We start from the raw sequence: 19,134 nt of genomic DNA on the forward strand, positions 1-19,134 counted from the left end.
CTAGAGGTTCGTTGCTTGTTGCCACTGACAGGAGTGGAGTGCTTGACCGTACTCTCTTCATCTTCATTACAAAATGTTATTGTCTTATAGTTTAAATTTAAAGTAGAATAATAAAAATATTCTAGGACGAACACAATATAAACTACTCGATATATGTGGCCTTAATTACCACGTAAAATATAACCGTAGTACACCGGATACATGCCACACAATAGTAAGACCCATTAACATTTTACATGTCAGCCCCTCTCATATTTAAATAGACTATTATGTTTTAAATATTGTAGATATCCAAATATATACACTAGAAGCATATAAAGTAAAAAAGGTATAACATTCATACGATCATACCCTAGCATTCTTATACAAGTCGCCCTACACTCTTCTCCCTTTCACTAGCAACCTAGCCCGTGTGGCGGCAGATTGAGCTGGGGCGACGGATGGAGCACATGCGCCAACACATGTCGTAGAAATGGCGACGGATCGACCTCCTATGGCACGGTTCAAACTCGGTGGAGGCGGATCGACCTCCTATGGCATGGTTCAAGCTCGTGTGATAATAGATCTATGGTACTTTTCTCGACCGTCACCTCTTGTCTTTGAATCAGGGTGGTGCTGGGCAATGAACTCACCCAATGTGTCGCCCCTAACCATCTTCCTAACACTCCCAACCAGCCCCATACCATCTGTAGGATGTGTATGCCTCTGCGAGGTCACGGTTCACGTCTGTCCAGCACTGCGTCTCTAACATGGTGGACTGAAACCACACGCTAGGTTAAATCACTGTGCATGTCCTTAGTACAAACACCTTTATTTTAGGTTTATTAATATTTAATTAATTTATTTGTGTTCTTGTGTAAGTGTAATCAACTCAATTTCACCTATGTGACTGGAGTAGCATGAACTAAGTCCTTGAATAAGACAACTGAAAGTGAGGGATCGATGAATTATCTGATTTGGGATGACTTGTTTGTGGCTATAAATATTCTTTTTTGCTGAAATCTATGGTTTACAAGCTTAGAAAGTGGGTGAATGAAAATACAAAATCCATAATCATACAAGTTTACAGAGCCTTAGCGCGCCAAGTTAAAAAAATAACTATTTCAACAGTATGACACGATTTCTATGGGAAGACGTACATCAATTTGGTTATGGGAATTTTGGAGGAGTTGATTATCTTAAAAAAACTTACTATAAATCAAAACAAAATGTGATCGGAAAAGAGCCCCTAAAATGTATAGAAATAGTTTCTCCAAAATAAAAGTCCGCAGGTCAATGGAAGCTTCCATCTACACACTTTGCGGTCCACTAAAACTCATGGAATTCCCCTCACGCGTAAAAGTTCACCACCAATACGCAATGCAGCACATTTACAGCATCACAGTTTGACATCCTCATCACGCGCAAACACAAACAACACAGCTGCTATCCCCATTCCCCCCCAAATCGATCAATAAATCCATCAAAAATAGCAATAAACTATAAATAAATACTCCTACGCCACATAGCCGAGAAAACCCATCATCTCCATCTCGTCCGCCGCGACGAGCCCAAAAATAGGCGAACCCGCAACCCGCCCAGCCAGCAAGCCAGCCAGCCGGCCGGCCGGCCGGGCCGCCACCGTCAGCGAGAGCGGCAGCGGCGGCGTTCACGCGCTCCCCCCTACTATTTATACGCGGCCCCGCCCCCGCCTCCGCCCTTTCCTTAGGCAGGCGCGCACATCTAGCCCCTGCCCCCCCTCCGGCCCTCCCCTTTTGCCCTCCCTAATAAAATTTTCCAATCCATCGATCGGTCGGTTGGTCCTCCTCGTCGAGGAGTGGGGAATCGGTGCGATTCCGTCGTGGTTGGAGACGAAAGGCACCGGGATTTTGTCTTTGTTTGTTGATCTAGTTGCGTAAGGCTGTGTGCTTGTGCTGAGGAAGAGGACGAGGACGAGGACGAGGACGAGGGATTCTTGGGCGTGTTGTTGAGGGTTGCAGCTGAGGGCACGGCGGCGGCGGCGACGACGGCGAAGAAGATGCGGGTGCTGGAGGACGACCTCTTCCCGTCCACGCCGGGGAAGGTGAAGATCGAGAGGGCGACGGCGATGAACCGCCAGCTGCACAGGTGCTTCGCGTCCACGAGCACCATGTTCCTGTGGGCGCTGTTCCTCGTCGCCATGACGGCGTCGTACCTCAGCTTCCAGTCGTTCGTCGACACCTCCTCCAAGTACTTCGCGGCCTCGTGGGGTGGGTTGCACTGGGAGCGCCAGATCCGCGCGTCCGCCGCGCCGAGGCGGCCTCCTGGGTCGGCTGCCGGAGCGGGGATGTCGGTGCTGGTCACCGGCGCGGCCGGGTTCGTCGGCACCCACTGCTCGCTCGCGCTCCGCAAGCGCGGCGACGGCGTCGTCGGCATCGACAACTTCAACTCGTACTACGACCCCTCGCTCAAGAAGGCGCGCAGGTCGCTGCTCGCCTCGCACGGGGTGTTCGTCATCGAGGGCGACATCAACGACGGCCGCCTCCTCGCCAAGCTCTTCGACGTCGTGCCATTCACGCACGTGCTCCACCTCGCGGCGCAGGCCGGGGTGCGCTACGCCATGGAGAACCCGGCGTCCTACGTGCACTCCAACATCGCCGGCCTCGTCACCCTCCTCGAGGCCTGCAAGGACGCCGACCCGCAGCCGGCCATCGTCTGGGCCTCCTCCTCCTCCGTCTACGGCCTCAACGACAAGGTGCCCTTCACGGAGAGCGACCGCACCGACCAGCCGGCGTCCCTCTACGCCGCCACCAAGAAGGCCGGCGAGGAGATCACCCACACGTACAACCACATCTACGGCCTCTCCATCACCGGCCTCCGCTTCTTCACCGTGTACGGACCCTGGGGCCGGCCGGACATGGCCTACTTCTCCTTCACCCGCAACATCCTGCAGGGGAAACCCATCACCGTGTACCGCGGCAAGAACCACGTCGACCTGGCCCGCGACTTCACCTACATCGACGACATCGTCAAGGGCTGCCTCGGCTCGCTCGACACGGCCGGGAAGAGCACCGGCACCGGAGGCAAGAAGCGCGGGCCGGCGCCCTACAGGATCTTCAACCTCGGCAACACCTCCCCGGTGACGGTGCCCAGCCTGGTGTCCATCCTGGAGAAGCACCTCCGCGTCAAGGCCAAGAAGAACGTGGTCGAGATGCCCGGCAATGGCGACGTGCCATTCACGCACGCCAACATCTCTCTCGCGAGGCAGCAGCTCGGGTACAAGCCGACGACCAACCTCGACGTCGGCCTGAAGAAGTTCGTCAAGTGGTACCTCTCCTACTACGGCTACACCAGAGGATCCAAGAACTTGTGACTATAATCCAGCCTAATTCTTCTGCTAATTCTTTCTCTTTTCTTTCTTTCTTTTTCTCTTCCTTTCTGGCCACCCAGTGGCCGGTTCCACTCCCGGATCAAACATTAACATTCTTATTTCGATTTTTTTGGGGAAATATTTTAGGATGTTCTTTGAGATACTGGGGGAAATGGAAAAATGGAAAATTCTTTTCTTGTTGAGGAGAGGGAGGAAGAAGAAAGCAATGGAGGGCACCATTTTTCTCCTCCTGGTTCTTCTGTAAAGCTCGTTCTTCATAAACGCTTTCTCCCTCCCATCTCCAATTTTTTGTGTAATCGGGCTGTTCGTAGCTGACCTGTGAATCTTTCTTCAACCAACCAACCAAGCATCAGAACAATGCGCTTAAATTCCGAATCGATAGTTCGTTTCGCCGTCCGAAAATTTCTCCCGGAGACGAGGGAGAAGGCGAGAAGAAATAGGAGCAGTGGCAGTCCTGTAAATCTCATCCAACCATGGGCCTTTTTTTCTAGTGCGATAAGATAAGCAGAGAGAGAGAGAGGCGCCTCCTCGAAGGGCGTGAGGTGGCCGCCAGCTGGCCTCCGTCGCTGGCACTGGCTGTGGGGCCACGTTTCTTTATGGCGTCAGGTGGGACCACCTGTCTGTGGCCGTGGCTGGAAGTGGGGCGGGATTGTCGGGTGGGGCCTACCCACGTTGGACCACATGGGTGGGCCCGTCAACGCGGTCGGTGGTACTCGTCGGTTTGAGCTGTAGCCGAACTGCCTTTCTTTATTTGCCCTAGGGAATAAGAATGTGTTTTGTTCTTGAGATCTACTACTACTCATGTTCATGAGCTGTGCTGCTAATTATCAGCGTTGTTGAAACCCTGTACTTATAAGTACATACTATAACTATTACCTCGTCTCCGTTGTAAATTGTTTAGCAGATAAATGAGTATTGGAGAATAGATGGGATAAGGTAAGAAAAATTTAAATAAAAATGATTAATCAAACCATTAGGACTGTAAATAGTATTAAAAATTATTTGGGTTGATTGTTTGGTTTTTTATAAAAAAGTCTAAAAGACAATTGCAAATAAAAAATTATAAGTAATACTATTATATATATACGTGTATCCTTAACGTTTTAAAAACTAATGCTAGAAAATAAATTTTAACAAAAAACCCTAAAATAAACTCTAAATTTAATACTGAAACTTTAAATTTTGATTTATAAGTAAAAGCAGAAGCGAAAAGATGTGAAGATGTGAGTGACTAATATTTTGATATAAGATTTAAATTCTAAAAATATTTTTCAAAAAATTAGAGGAAATAGTATACGTGAGAGCAACTCATCGGCGATTTGGGTTGTGTTGATATCTTTGCAAGATGAGGTTGAGTCGTTTGCTTTGTTGCACCGCAAACTGCAGTAGAAATGGCGAAGTTTATGCAGTGCGTCACATGGGGGAAAAAACGAATAGAACGGCTACTGTGCGTCACAGGGGAAACACTACTCCAACTAGTCTGTCTTGGCGGAGTCGGGAGCAGGTCTCGTGAATTTATCGGCAAACCCGAGCTGCGGTTGATGGTGTCGTCGGGGTTTCTTTCCCGTGCCATTTTTTTTTTTTGTTTTTTTTGGTCTCGGGCAGCACGAGTCCAGGATCAATTGGCCGGTGGGCTCTCCGATTCTGTGTCACGCCTACCCAGGCAACAAGACGCTGACACGCGTGTTGGGTCGAGGCAGGATCTGCTGCAACCTGAAATGTGCTGCGTGCTTGCGCCGTTCCGTGCTCGACCGGTTTGGACAGTCCGTTTCCTGGCCCTACTTGCTGAATTTGTTTGATGTACTCCCTTCCCTCCGTTCTAAAATAAACTAATTTTCTATTTTTTATCTATAATTTTTGATTCTTCGTCTTATTCAAATTATTTTTATGATTGATATTTTTTATTTTTATTAGATAATAAATTATGAATATTACTTTACATGTGACTATTTTTTAATTTTCTGAAAATTTTTTAAATAAAATGGATGGTTAGACACGGAAACTAAAAAGAAGAATTGTTTTTTTGACGGAGGAAGTACGTAATATACCCGTACAGCATAACAGCCACTATAACCGATGATTCGATTGTATATGGATAATATAAAAACTGTTCTTCTTGGGCTTGTCTTTGTTATTTTCCCTCACAGGGTTCTGTATTTCCCTCACAGGGTTCTGTATTTATATTTCTTTGCTCCTTGTTGAGGTAAAAATAGGGAAATTAGTATAAATATTATTCAAGTAGTTTTTGTAAAAGCTGAGTATAACTTTACATTTGTTTACTTATCTAACACTCATTTCTTATTTGTTTTGGGACTTCATCCATATGTATAGTTTTTCTTTCAATACGTTGTATATAATACTCATGCCTAAGTAACACGTTTGTGTGTATTAGGTATCTGTTATACTGACACACATATGGTATTATCATATTTTCTTTTGCTTTCCAATCTACACGTAGGTTTTGCCTTTTTTTTATTCCTTAACTAACCACGTAGTTGCATAGTATTCGGGCCTTTTTTTCTCATAAATTGGATGAACTCCTTTTCTTTTTAATACAAAATAAAAATTTGTTAACCTACTTTTCAATATTTATGTTGAAAAAAATGTTTAAGTCTGAACTTTATGCTGTTTTTAAACTTGTTTTTGTTGGATTACACACTTGGTTCTAACCCCTTGTTTTTATGAAGGGTCTCTCTGGTGCATTTTACTGCTAGTATTATAATACCAGTAGAGTTAATCTCAACCATTGATTAAAAATAGTATTTTTATAATTTGTTAATTAATTGATTAGTAGTATTTTGTATTTTTTGTTTTTTCAATAAATATCACAAAAAAAATGACGATATTACCCATTTAAATTTTTACTACACCTAATATTGTTACCGGTATAATGTAATCATAATCGTTTGATAAAAATAGATTAACGATGTCAATTAAATTGTACCGCCAGGAACATACTAGAGATGGACCTTTAATCAAAGGGTCTTACCCTATTTCTTTATAGTAATGTATCACTTGGCAGCTCTAATCTGAACCTGTAAAAGAAAATCTATAGCAATTGGTCGTTCACGTGTTGTTAAAGTGACCTGCAGCTGAAGACAAGGTGTAGGAGGACGTCTAGACGTGCATGACTCTACGATGAAGCATTCCAGCTAAGTGCTACGAGCAGGCAGGTGTTCGCTGTTCTTCGGATAAGATATATTGGGTGTTTGACGGTATCTTCAGAGTTCATTCCCTCTCCTGCCTTTGCCTCGTCCAGCTCGAGGCCTCCTACCTCTAACGATTTTGGTCATTGTTTTGATATATTTGTAAATAAAAAATAATTTATATATATTAAAAAATAAACTACGATAATAAAAATCTTAAAATTAATATAACTTTAAATATAAGTTAAAAATTTAAATTTAGGTTTGTAGGTATATATAAGCACAAGTAAAAGTTGAGGCTCCCGATCAGTTGGTGCCTGTTTATCTTGCTTGTGGCTGAACTCTGAATCTCCGACGGGGGTTTCAGTCGCAATCCGATCCAATTGAAGGTGACCTCGCAGGTTAACACCGGTTGGTCGGGTTCGTTTCGCTAGAGACAAGTGTTACTATTATACAGCTTCAGAGTTAGGAGGCCACGGTTACTAGCGCATGTGTGAATGTGTGTGATATTTAATTTGGATGAGACGTGCAAATTGCATTCTGAAATCTGAACCAGCAAAACTAGATAGTTCAAATTCAATTTCTCTACTGAAAGATGCCCGAAATCCCGAAATATGCTTTGCTACATGCATATGCATGATGTACTCTCTCTTATCCATCGAATAACAACTTATTTAATACTAAATTATATATATATATATATACACGATAATATCTCACACGATTATATTTTGAAGAAATACAATATATATACACTCAATGTTTTATGGGTGACGGACAAATGTTTCAACCGTTCAATGTTTCACGTGTAAGAACCAAATGTTTTAATAGGAATTTGACTGTGCTGCATATTATAGGTTTTTGTGTTGCAATATATACATTTTTTAACTGCTGCACATAGTGTTATTGAAATGACTTAATAAGCATTTTACGATGTTTTTGCTAGTTTATTTGATAATATTGGACACATTGTTATTTGGATGTTTTAACATGTATCTTAAAATGTTTAAACAATTACAACTCGATGTTTCATATGTAAAAATATTTCGATTAGGAGTAATGGTATTTTATCATAATATAATTACGCAACATTTTTAATAAAAAACTAATTGCGTCGAATAGACACGTATAATAATTAGACCATACATAAGTATTTAGACAAAAAATGCTTAAATCTTAAGTAGGAATATATTCTCACACATGCTACACAGTTGTCACTGCATGCAGCTAGTAGAGAACGAGAGAGAGGGAGAGGCACCATGCAACGTCGGCGGTAGGCATCTCCGTCCAAATCCCACGCCCGTTGATCCGACGCGCGCCGCGACGCCACGTAGCCCCCCATGCTGCCCCGCGCGTGCCACGTGGCGCGCTCCCTCGATGCCCTCCCGTCTCGACCCCCCAATCTCTCGCCATTCTCCGCAACGCGCGACCATTCACACGTCCTCTCCCCCGCTCCTCCTCCTCCACCTCTCCGCGGCGTCCTCCCCTCCCCTCCCCTCCCCTCGCGGCGTCGCCCGCTCCCACCGCCAAATCGCGTCCCCGTGCGGTCCCGCGCTATGGCGGTGCGAACCTAGTTGGCTAGGGTTACGCGCGCGGGCGTGCCTCGACCGCGATCGCCGACGGCCGGGGTATTTGATCGATCCTCGGGTCGGAGCAGGCGGTGTTTGGGAGCGAGCGTCGGAGACCATGGGCGGTGGGGCGTGGGAGAAGGTGGCGGCGGCGGCGGCGGCGGGGTTGAGAGGGGAGAGGGGGGAGAGGCGCAAGTACCCGATCCGCGCGGAGGACTACGAGCTTCACGAGGAGATCGGGCAGGGCGGCAGCGCCCTCGTCTACCGCTCGCTCTGCAGGCCCCTCAATGAAATCGTCGCCGTCAAGGTGCTCGACTTCGAGCGCACAAACAGCGACCTGGTAAGGGTGCCATTTCCTCGTTGCCCTCACATAGATCATCTCCATTTCGTTTGCCCGGTCGTGCGTAGAGGGACGAATGGATGATCTAGATTAACCTGTTTGATGCACAAATTAGACGATCATCCTCCAATGCATTTTATTTGTTAGAGATGTTCTGGATGCTGCTGCCCAAGCTGGCCAGTTGGTCCAGTGAATCGCATACTGTCATGTTAAAATTTTCATCATGACACGCATGCAGAATTATGCAAATTATGCGTTTGCTACAGTTATAGCTCATATCTATATTGACTGCCTATTCGTGTCAGATTGTCGTGGTCATCATGAAACGTTGTTCCACGTTATAAGACTTTATGTCTTTGTCTATTTATTTGTGTGCTAAGGAATCTAGACATATATACATTGATACATAGATAAATCTATATAAATACAGAAAATCTTCAAATATACTATCTCTATTTTATATTTTAAGTCTTTCTAGCCTTATCTAAATTCATTCATTGATAAATGTATATAATTTATATATGTCAATCTAGACAATGTTAGAAAGACTTACATCGTAAAACGGAGGGAGTAGAATAGAGAGAATAATTACGAAAACTTAAAAGCCGTTGTGTTGGTTCTTTAGCTATATATTGCCTTTTGAATTGCCAGCTGCAGTATCATGGATCCTATTCAAGTTTTTTTTTCTTTTTGCAATTTACGTAGCGTCACTTTGATCATTTGTCTAAAATGACAACATGTATGTTTGATGCAGAACAACATCATGCGTGAAGCACAGACGATGATTCTTATAGATCATCCAAACGTTGTAAATGCACACTGTTCATTTACAAACAAGCAGACATTATGGGTGGTTATGCCATACATGGCTGGAGGGTCTTGTCTTCACATAATGAAGTCAGTCTACGCAGATGGTTTCGAAGAAGCTGTCATTGCAACAATACTTCGTGAAGTCCTGAAAGGTTTGGAGTACCTCCATCATCATGGGCATATACATCGTGATGTAAAGGTAAATGAACATTGGATATCTCCCACAAATATTCTTGAATTGGTTGTTTCTGGAGATGTCATATTATGCAGCCCTTTTCTTTGTTTCGGTCATAGGCAGGGAATATACTCGTTGATTCACGGGGTGGAGTCAAGCTTGGAGATTTTGGAGTTTCTGCTTGCCTTTTTGATTCTGGTGACAGGCAACGGGCTAGGAATACTTTCGTCGGAACTCCTTGCTGGTACTCATCTGAAAAAATGTGGCAAATATGCTTTCCTTTGTTTGATCCGTTAGCTTGTCTTCACAAATCCTATTTGTGGACTCCTGTGATTTACTAGGATGGCACCAGAGGTTATGGAGCAGCTACATGGATACGATTTCAAGTAGCCTACTAGCTTTATTTTTAATAATCTGGATACTTGGTTCACCATTGCATGTTTAAGCTTGATCTGACAAATATATTACAGGGCAGATATATGGTCGTTTGGAATTACTGCCCTTGAACTTGCCCATGGCCATGCTCCTTTCTCGAAGTTCCCTCCCATGAAGGTATAGTCATATGCATACTATTGATATATAATAAGCAACTCCTTATGATGAGCTTGGTATACTTATGTGTTTCTAAGGCTATATAACCGATATACTTTGTCAGGTCTTACTTATGACTCTTCAGAATGCCCCTCCGGGTCTTGACTATGAAAGAGATAAGAAATTTTCCAGGGTAAATATGTTTACTACTTGAATGGACCTACTACCTTCGTATCCTTTACGACGAGAATAACTTCTTGCTAACAACAATTATCTCCTGTATCAGCAATTCAAGCAAATGGTTGCTATGTGTCTGGTAAAAGACCCTTCGAAAAGGCCTACGGCAAAAAAATTGCTGAAGCAACCCTTTTTCAAGCAAGCTCGATCCAACGATTTCATTACTCGAAAGCTTTTGGAGGGCTTGCCTGGCCTTGGTGACAGATATCAAGCTCTGAAGGTACACTGGTTTAAGTGGTTCCTAACTACTTTTAGAATAACTCATCTTCTTCACGAACTTAACAGTGGAGCTCACTGTTAATTATAGGAAAAGGATGAAGTTTTACTTGCTCAAAAGAAAATGCCTGATGGAAAGAAGGAAGAAATCTCACAGGTGCCCGTTCAACGTTTCTGTTAATCATCTAAAAAAATATGATAAAAATCTTTATAGACGATGGTTCTATCCCTATAGTAAATTGAGAAAATATTTTTATCTTGCACTGAGCCTTTTTTATATGCCCTGTATAATTGTATGTATGACGGTGTCATCAAATAACCAAGCATCATTAAGCAGGTTTGCAGGCCACTTCTTTCTCATAGCTTCTTTGTCCGAGGATCAACAAAGCTGAAGTTGCATTTTTTATGTTTCTGATAAAATACAAATAAAGCAGTGTTTCCCAAAACATAATGTGCAAACCATAAAAATGGGGATATTTACCTCGGGTGTGTTGTCCATACTAGAAATTATCCTTTGCTCTGTGGAGAAATTGCGTGCGTTGTTTCACAGCACTAAAAGCTTACGCATTCTTATTGCTATAAGTATAACATATTATTAGGCTTTTTATTACTGAAATTAGAATTCTAGGGCATTTTTTATTATGCCGATGTTTTTTTTTTAAACGAGTACTGGCTCCGTTATTCTCTTATAAAGAAATATCTCTCTTGTTTCTTGTATTGATAGGATGAATACAAAAGGGGTATCAGTAGCTGGAACTTTGATATGGATGACCTGAAGTCTCAAGCTTCACTGGTAAGAACTAGCTTTACTTTTCTTCTCTAATAATTGATTCCACTTCCACAACATATATATAATTTATTCTATTTGACCCCAGATTACAGACTGTGACGATACTATATCATGCAAAGATTCAGATGCTTTATCTTTCTATGACTTGGACGCCAATTTACCAGAGCGGGCAACAGGACCTCATTTACTGAAGTATGATACTGACACCGTAAGTATCATATCCTGTATGAAGTACTGTGTTCTAACCTGGCATAAAGTTTCACTTAAATCTAACACCGAGCAAAGTTGGTAGGAAAATGATTTGATGATCAATGATAAGTCAACAGTTTCATCTCCTGAGCGCTCCATTTGTTTATCAAGGTAATTTATCTGATATGCCAATTTACTCACATTCTTATATTTTTGCGATCAACGTACTAGCTTAGTAGCACTATGGTAGTGCCAATCATATCTCCTATTTCTGTGTACTTGACTATTCTCTTCCTAAAACTGACTATTCACTTCTTTAAACTGCCAGGAATACATCAATGCACAGGACAACAAATGGCGTACATGCAAATGGCCAGGTCAGGAAACTCAGCTCCGCAGAAAGTAGTGAATTGGACTTACCGGAGAAAGATTCAGATACTATTCCAACACTTTCATTTCACGAAAGGAAATTTTCTTTCAGTTCTTGCTCATCTGATGGATTTCTTTCATCCAAAGAGAGGTTTGTTCAACTTTAAAGACTAAAGAGTGCATTATACATTGAAGAATCACATATTCTCTTTCTCTTGCTTTTGTTGTTTCCAGGTATTTTGTTGTATATTTTTCGCCCCTCTTAATACAAACGATACACGAGTCTTGCGTGCATTAGCGAAAAAAAAGAATCACCCAAGTAGCAGCATGGTCTAGATTAGAATAACATAAGTGGCACTAAAAATACACATTGATAATAGCCTTGTATTGTTTCAGAGTCTTAATTTTTGCGATACCGGGTTTCCAATTTTTGGTGTCTGAATGTTTTTTATTAGTCCTTGTGAGATGGTACTGTAGCTGAAAGTAACATAGACGAAGTTTCAATTAGGTAACCGTGCCTCTAGTTGTGTTGTAGCCGTCAAGAATTGGTTTCCTTGGGTTTCTAGTTTTATGCAGATTGTGCAGCGGTAAGGCTGATAATTCTGCATTGCAAGTGAAAGCTACATGTTTCATCATATTATAAGATATTTTGACATTTCTTAAGTCAAACGTTTTAAAGTTCGACTAAATTTATAGAAAAAATATAGTAACATCTATAACACTAAGTTAGTCTCATTAAACATATTATGATAGTATGTGTTTATGTTGAAAATGTCCCTATATATTCTTTATAAATCTGATTAGACTTTAAGAAGTTTGACTTTGGAAAAAGTGAAAACATCTTATAATATGAAACGCTAGGAGTATATAATTCCATTTACCACCAATTACACTTTGGCTTTGTTTCTAATGCTGGAATTTTAAATGACTGAGTGCAAATCTCCATGAATCTGATTAATCCCTTTTTAGTTACAGTGTTTCTCGATAACTGTTGTGCTATTTTTAAAAAAACTAACAGCATGCCTCTTTTTTTTTTCAGCTCGAAGCATCAAATTAACATTTATAACCGTGACAAGTGCAATGGAGGACCCTTGCAAGTTGCGGACGAGCCGTCCCCTGAAGGTCTTCCAAAGGTGCCAAAATCATCAGGTAGTGGAGTGTATTTAACCCTGCAATCTGTTTATTCTTCACACCACCATTTTGACAGTTCAGGCTTGTTTGAGCATCAGAACAACTGAACAAGGTTCTTACCTCTCGTAACAAAAAAACCTTTGTATTTGCTTAACGTGCTTCGTTTCAATACAGTAGGAAATGCTGAGGACCACGATGATAGATCGAAACCTCCTCTTATACAGCAAAGAGGCCGTTTTAAAGTTACACCAGGTCATGTTGAGTTGGATAAGGTAATTGACAGTCATAAATACTGAGCATGTTCTGTTAACTTTGAGATGACATGATTTTTCATTCCAGGGTCACCCACCAGTCCTACAAAAGTGTCACAGCATGCAGGTTACTAGCTTGATCACATATAATATATATCTAGGACTTTTAGTATCTTTTATTCAAGAATTGATGCGATCTGTTGGGAGAAATCTACAGGTCATTGGATCGTGGGGTTTTCCCCGATTAACAAACATGACATTTTAATGTTACGCAGGCAATTTCTCACCTTCCTTCATTAAGCATACCATCTTCATTTGAGGCTGCATCAACCATTATTGGTGGTTCTTTTTACATGCAGCTGTACAATGTTCTACAGACAAATATGCTTCAGAGGGTAAATATCTCAACCCACGCACTCAAGTCACCAAAAACAGAAACCCATCCACGAAGCAAATTTTACGTCACAAAGGCATTAATCGTCCACCTCTGTTGATTTTAGTCTCATCAAAAAAATTATAGTTTTACACACTTGCAGGAGCAAATACTCCATTCGATGAAACAGTTAAGTAGTTGCGATATGGCATCACCTGCCTGCATTGCCCCTATGGGTCGCTCATCATCTCCATCATCGGCATTATCAGTTGACAGATCATTGGTGAGTTATGATTTGAACCGTAGTATGATGATCCTCGAATTTAACTTTGCTGATGATTATAGGGGACTAATGACGGGCGATTGCTATGTCTTTTCCTGTAACATGTAGTGTTGCCATATCAGAGTAGGGAAATAGTTTAAGCCAATGTTGTAATGCTAGTTGTACTTGTCAATGTTATGGTTATCCACTTATCGGTATAATTGGGAGTTGTACTTGTCAATGTTATGGTTATCCACTTATCGGTATAATTGGCTATAAGAACACAATATACTAACTTTTCAGTTGGAAGCGGCACTGGAAAAGGAGAAAGAGCTGGTTAATGAGATAACTGAACTGCAATGGCGGTAATGATCTTTTAGTCCATCCTTTTAAACCAAAGGGATAAAGGGATTAAATAGCCCAGTCCTGAAATTTTGGAGCACTGCAGGTTAGTGTGTTCGCAGGACGAGATACAACGCCTGAAAGCAAAGGCAGCACAGGTGACAACATTTACCTCGATAAATAATTTTCACAACAGTCTAAAAGTGATAAATTAGTGCATTAGAAGTTGGACACAAATCCCATAAATCCTTTACAATAAATGCATATCTTCTGATGTAAGATCCATCATTTTTAATAACACTATTATTCTTTTTTGGCAGATCTGATTGCTTGGAGATAGTTGCTGTTTAATATAGAACAGCACAGGAGAACGAGAAGGTATGTATTACAATAAAATGGTTTCTCGAGATGGAGTTGAAATGGCGTTTTAGGCATATGTAGCAGACAAAGAATACAAGGAAAAAATAATGTTGTAGGGACTGGACTTCAGTCATTATATCCCAGTCCAGAAAAGGATGTTTTTCTGTGCAAGCTAGCACCGAATTTGTATTGCTGTTTATGATACTTCACGGCGCAGACTTTTATCGTGGTTGCCGTTAGGAAAAAAGAAATGTTTGATATGCCTGTTAGCAAAACACTTACATTTATTCCCTTTTGGTTTCACGACGCTTTACAACAGTAGAAAACTGCCCAGCATGTAGTGATTTGCGACAATTTGTATCATAGAATAAGCCAGTTCATTTCATTCTAACCACCCAGGCCTGGAAAAGTCTTTCTTCACAAAGGCAAAGTGTCGCACTCGTGTAAGAAAGCAGTAATAACATATAGTAATTTGGCAGTTACTGTCTATAATTTACATCCACCAGGAGGAGATATCTCTCATTATTGGTGTTGAAATCTCATTCTAAACCACAATTAGCCCTACCAAGGCTATAACCACACTATCTTTACACATTATATGTACATGGTTGAAGCTTCTGTAGTGAACCAGCTAGCCTACTTGTTAGTCCATTTGTTCATCCTGCTGGGGAGTGCTATTGCCAGTACCCAATAGACTAAACTCGCGTTGTAAAACCCAAGAAGATTCATTTGACTTTTTGGTGTTGATCGTATACTCGCGGAAGTATCCATCATGACTTATGATATAAACAACAGTCCTGCAAGTTTTTTCAAAGACAGTTGTAGGTAAGTTTTGACTACACCAGCTAGCCTACTTGTTAGTCCATCTGTTGTTCATCCTGCTGGGGAGTGCTATTGCCAGTACCCAATAGACTAAACTCGCGTTGTAAAACCCAAGAAGATTCATTTGACTTTTTGGTGTTGATCGTATACTCGCGGAAGTATCCATCATGACTTATGATATAAACAACAGTCCTGCAAGTTTTTTCAAAGACAGTTGTAGGTAAGTTTTGACTACCCTACGGTAGCTATATACTCTCTATCTCTAAATGTTTGATGCCGTTGACTTTTTTACACACGTTTGACTATTTCGTCTTATTAAAAAAACATAATTATTAATTATTTTTATGTCATTTTATTTATTGTTAAATATACTTTTATGTATATATATAGCTTTATATATTTTATATTTTTTTAATAAGACGAATGATCAAACGTATATAAAAAAGTCAACGGCGTTAAACATTTAGGGACTGAGGTAGTATATGCTAAAGTTAAGGGGCAGAAAGGGCAATTGCATTTCTTACCTTAAAGCAGGAAGTTTAGAAGAATTTTGTGAATTTTCAACATTATGTACGACTACACAGCTGCAATTAAAAAGGATTAGATTGACAATAATATAAGGTAGAAAGTGGTACAAAGCAGATGAACTTGACAACACCTCTTGATTTCTGCGGGGATAACGTTGTGAATAATGTGATGATTAGCTGGATCCAAAGCATCAGTTATTGCTCCAGGAATTATTGAACCAAGCAATCTGTTCGTTTGGTTCCTGAAAAGTGTAGCAAATCAGATCATGCCTACATAATGGCCCACGAATTATCAATATTGGACCACGCTATGTACCTTCGATTTCTGGCACCATCGAGGAAAAACATGTGCAAAGAGCCTGATGAACTTGTGGCAACAAGAACATCAGGCAGATCATTCGATGGCCCGAATGAGAGTGAATATATCGTAGATGGGTATGTTCCCCGCCGAAAACTATGTGACTGTAAGATTATGGATTTAAAAGGAGATTAGGTAAATGACGCATAGCTCGTTCTGGGTGGTTCCAAAGGAGAAAGACAATAACGCTGAATTCACCTTGGTTGCTTGTGCAACGAGATAGACTCTAATAATAGTACCCTTTTCAGAAGCTGTTGCCAGGTATGTGCCATTAGAAGAAAATGCCATTGCAGCTAAGGCAGATTGATGAGCATCTATCTGTCGGTAAATTACACAAAAACAGTGAAATGACATCACATGAAAAAAAAAAAGGGGGGGGGGGGGGTTCAAGGCTACTCATTAATAATATGAAGTGGCAGAAAATAGTTAAGAAAATTATTCATTATACTGTTTTCAGCTTATAAATGCTTAGTTTTCCACGAATGTTTTTTTTCTTCTGGTTTGAAAAGGCAGTAAGAGATTTTAAATTATCAATGAAATGCAATGGCTTTTAAAGCAATAATTTTCAAGAAAGATCCAGGACAGGAAGAACAGTAAATCCTTATGCGAGAAAATCACATCGAAGGATAATAACCTACAACAGCCAAAAAGAGTATAACCAAGAAACAACTCAAATTACCTGGCATATTAATTCAGGTTCTGATGCCTTATAAACTAAAGCAGATCCTTTGGATGTGCTTGCTGGAATGGCCAAATAACATGCTTCTGACTTGGGAGCAAACGCACAAAGACCTGATATCCAACCAATACATTAATGGCAAATATGGTGAGAGAGCTTCTGAGGAATGCTTGATGCCTGATATATGTTAATACAGCTGTAATTTTGGTAAACAAACAGCAGTAGGATCCTTTTACCTTTTGTATTTGGAACTGTTTCGATTTCTTCCAATATAGTAGTGCTGTTTAGATCATAAATAAAAGTCCTGTCCTGCAATACAACAACAAGCCTGTACATGATGTGATAATTATTTTACCCAAAAAGGAAAAAAAACTGAGCACAAAAGTACAACATGGGATCCATTATGCAGTGAACGATCTCTGCACAAATATGCTACCCAAGAAATATCTTTATGTCATAAGAAATTATCATGCTTATAATGCAGTCTCTCTTAGGATAGAAAAATACTGGTGGCTTACCTCTTTCTACTTAATCGAACAGCCAAAACTGAGGTCTTAAAGTTCAGATCCTTCTTCGTGGCACCTATTTTGGTGTCGAACAGGCAAAGGCGACGAGGAGATAGTACTGGCTGTGGAGAGGAATTTGAACTTATAGTTAACAAGCAAATTCATCTATAATAAATTCAAATAGTTTGACAGACAAGCATGCAACAGGAACAGCTCAAGCATACAGTGAAAATATGGCCAATGTACCTGTTCACCAGTTCCGACTATAGCAAGAAGGTTTGACCCAAAGTACATTTCCATATTGCCGATTCCGCCAATATCTGCAAATTCATCAGAGAGGTACATAACACCATAGCTTCTTTAAATAGCACTACAGAACAACTTTACATAACACCATAGCTTCTTTAAATAGCACTACAGAACAACTTTCTCTCCATGATAGAATTACCAGCTACTACCTCCGTCCCATAATAACTCTATTTTTCGTTTTCCCGTGTCCAACATTTGATCATTCGTCTTATTTGAAAAATTTGTACAAAAACTTAAAAAGTTTAGTCACGCATAAAGTATTATTCATATTTTATTATTTAGTAAGAATAAAAATATTAATCGAAAAAAAATTCAAATAAAACGAAGAGTCAAAACATTATATCAAAAAATTGAAAAATGAACTTATTTCGGGACGGAGGTAGTACCATATAAAAATGATTTGGTACTAGCAGCATACATCAATGCACACCAGGGCGGAACCAAGCTTAGGGCAGCTATGGCCGGAGCCCTAGGCATTGGCCCATAATCCCTTTAGAATTATGTAAAATTACCATATAAATATTTAAAATAGTTAATACTATATTAGCTTAACCCTACTCTTTAAACTTTTCTCGTTCCACCCCGCACACAGTGACTATACCGCAGCTGGTTGCCCAGGCAGCACAAAGTAACATTGTTCAGATGATCATCCTATCGAAAATCCATCCTTTTTACTCCACACGCTATATTCTATGCAGAATCTGTACCAATCTGTTGGAAATTTGCCCTAGGCGATCGAGAGCAACAAGCACAAAGGGGAGGGGAAAGAGGAGGAACGGGCTTTGAAGGAAGTCTCACTCTTCTCATAGCAGAGCCTCCCATTGTGGGCGTCGAAAATCCTGAATCCATCCTTCGTCCCGACATAGAACATGCTGAAAGAAAATCACGAAACAGAATTAGGGTTCTTCCTCGCCGGATCACACCCAAGAACCCCCGAAAGGCCCCAACTCCACCCCAAAATCACAATCGCCGGCAGTGGCACCGCTGGATCGAATCGCCTTCGGCGCTTCAGGCTCGTACCTGTTGTCCTGATTGAAGGAGGCGCAGAGAATCTGCTGCGGCGGCGACGAGCTGCTCGCCATCGCCCGCGTCCCCGCGACGCCAAGAATCCTTCTTCCTCTTCTTCTTGGTCTCACGGAATCGATTCCTGCAAGCGAAAGTTTGGAGTTTCTTTTTTTTTCTCCCTTAAAAACATAATATATTCGGAGCTGTTAAAGGGGGCAGACCTGGGCCGGGCCACCTACCTGCAGCCCATGCAAACAGGGCGACCTTACCCACCAAGACTTTGAAGCCCAATAGGAGCCTACACGGACGTATTGCCAAGAATCACATCCAAGAGAATGCTAATATAATTCCCCGAAGCCTTGTATTTTGTCTATAAAAAAATACTGGGCCTAAAAAAAAGACTAAAATTAATTACGGAGTACAATGTATTGGGAATGTATATGTTTGCCACCAAATTTGAAATACAAGAGAGCTAATATTAGACATGCG

At 41.3% G+C, this 19,134-nt stretch overlaps 3 protein-coding genes across 5 annotated transcripts; 2 read left to right on the forward strand and 1 right to left on the reverse strand.

Moving 5' to 3' along the window:
• The first annotated feature begins 1,482 nt into the window (after window positions 1-1,482).
• LOC102720403 (UDP-glucuronate 4-epimerase 1) lies at window positions 1,483-3,579 on the forward strand. Its single transcript, XM_006647974.3, has one exon. The coding sequence runs from the start codon at window positions 2,018-2,020 to the stop codon at window positions 3,329-3,331; it is 1,314 nt and encodes a 437-aa protein (XP_006648037.1). The 5' UTR covers window positions 1,483-2,017; the 3' UTR covers window positions 3,332-3,579.
• A 4,466-nt stretch (window positions 3,580-8,045) lies between these two features.
• LOC102704220 (serine/threonine-protein kinase fray2) lies at window positions 8,046-14,781 on the forward strand. 2 transcript variants are annotated; one of them, XM_015834034.2, is made up of 20 exons: window positions 8,046-8,403; window positions 9,158-9,412; window positions 9,508-9,632; window positions 9,730-9,774; window positions 9,859-9,940; window positions 10,044-10,112; window positions 10,206-10,376; window positions 10,464-10,529; window positions 11,097-11,165; window positions 11,248-11,370; window positions 11,455-11,522; window positions 11,680-11,871; window positions 12,760-12,869; window positions 13,029-13,123; window positions 13,191-13,229; window positions 13,378-13,497; window positions 13,639-13,758; window positions 14,041-14,102; window positions 14,186-14,237; window positions 14,400-14,781. In XM_015834034.2, exons 1-20 carry the CDS (start codon window positions 8,182-8,184, stop codon window positions 14,403-14,405), a joined length of 2,091 nt encoding a protein of 696 aa, XP_015689520.1. In that variant the 5' UTR covers window positions 8,046-8,181; the 3' UTR covers window positions 14,406-14,781. The 2 variants fall into 2 exon arrangements, with proteins under 2 accessions (XP_015689520.1, XP_015689519.1); XM_015834033.2 differs by having other exon boundaries at window positions 8,048-8,403; window positions 13,026-13,123.
• A 102-nt stretch (window positions 14,782-14,883) lies between these two features.
• Window positions 14,884-18,807, reverse strand: LOC102704495 (autophagy-related protein 18b). Of its 2 annotated transcripts, XM_006649057.3 has the most exons (11): window positions 18,661-18,807; window positions 18,439-18,512; window positions 17,578-17,651; window positions 17,344-17,453; window positions 17,062-17,153; window positions 16,826-16,938; window positions 16,345-16,464; window positions 16,105-16,250; window positions 15,920-16,030; window positions 15,786-15,845; window positions 14,884-15,453 (listed from the first exon to the last, which is right to left on the reverse strand). In XM_006649057.3, the coding sequence occupies exons 1-11, from the start codon at window positions 18,720-18,722 to the stop codon at window positions 15,297-15,299; spliced, it is 1,119 nt and encodes a 372-aa protein (XP_006649120.1). In that variant the 5' UTR covers window positions 18,723-18,807; the 3' UTR covers window positions 14,884-15,296. The 2 variants fall into 2 exon arrangements, with proteins under 2 accessions (XP_006649120.1, XP_015689521.1); XM_015834035.2 differs by lacking the exon at window positions 15,786-15,845.
• Window positions 18,808-19,134: the final 327 nt, after the last annotated feature.

This window comes from Oryza brachyantha, chromosome 2 (genome assembly GCF_000231095.2).
Source record: "Oryza brachyantha chromosome 2, ObraRS2, whole genome shotgun sequence".
NCBI lineage: Eukaryota > Viridiplantae > Streptophyta > Magnoliopsida > Poales > Poaceae > Oryza > Oryza brachyantha.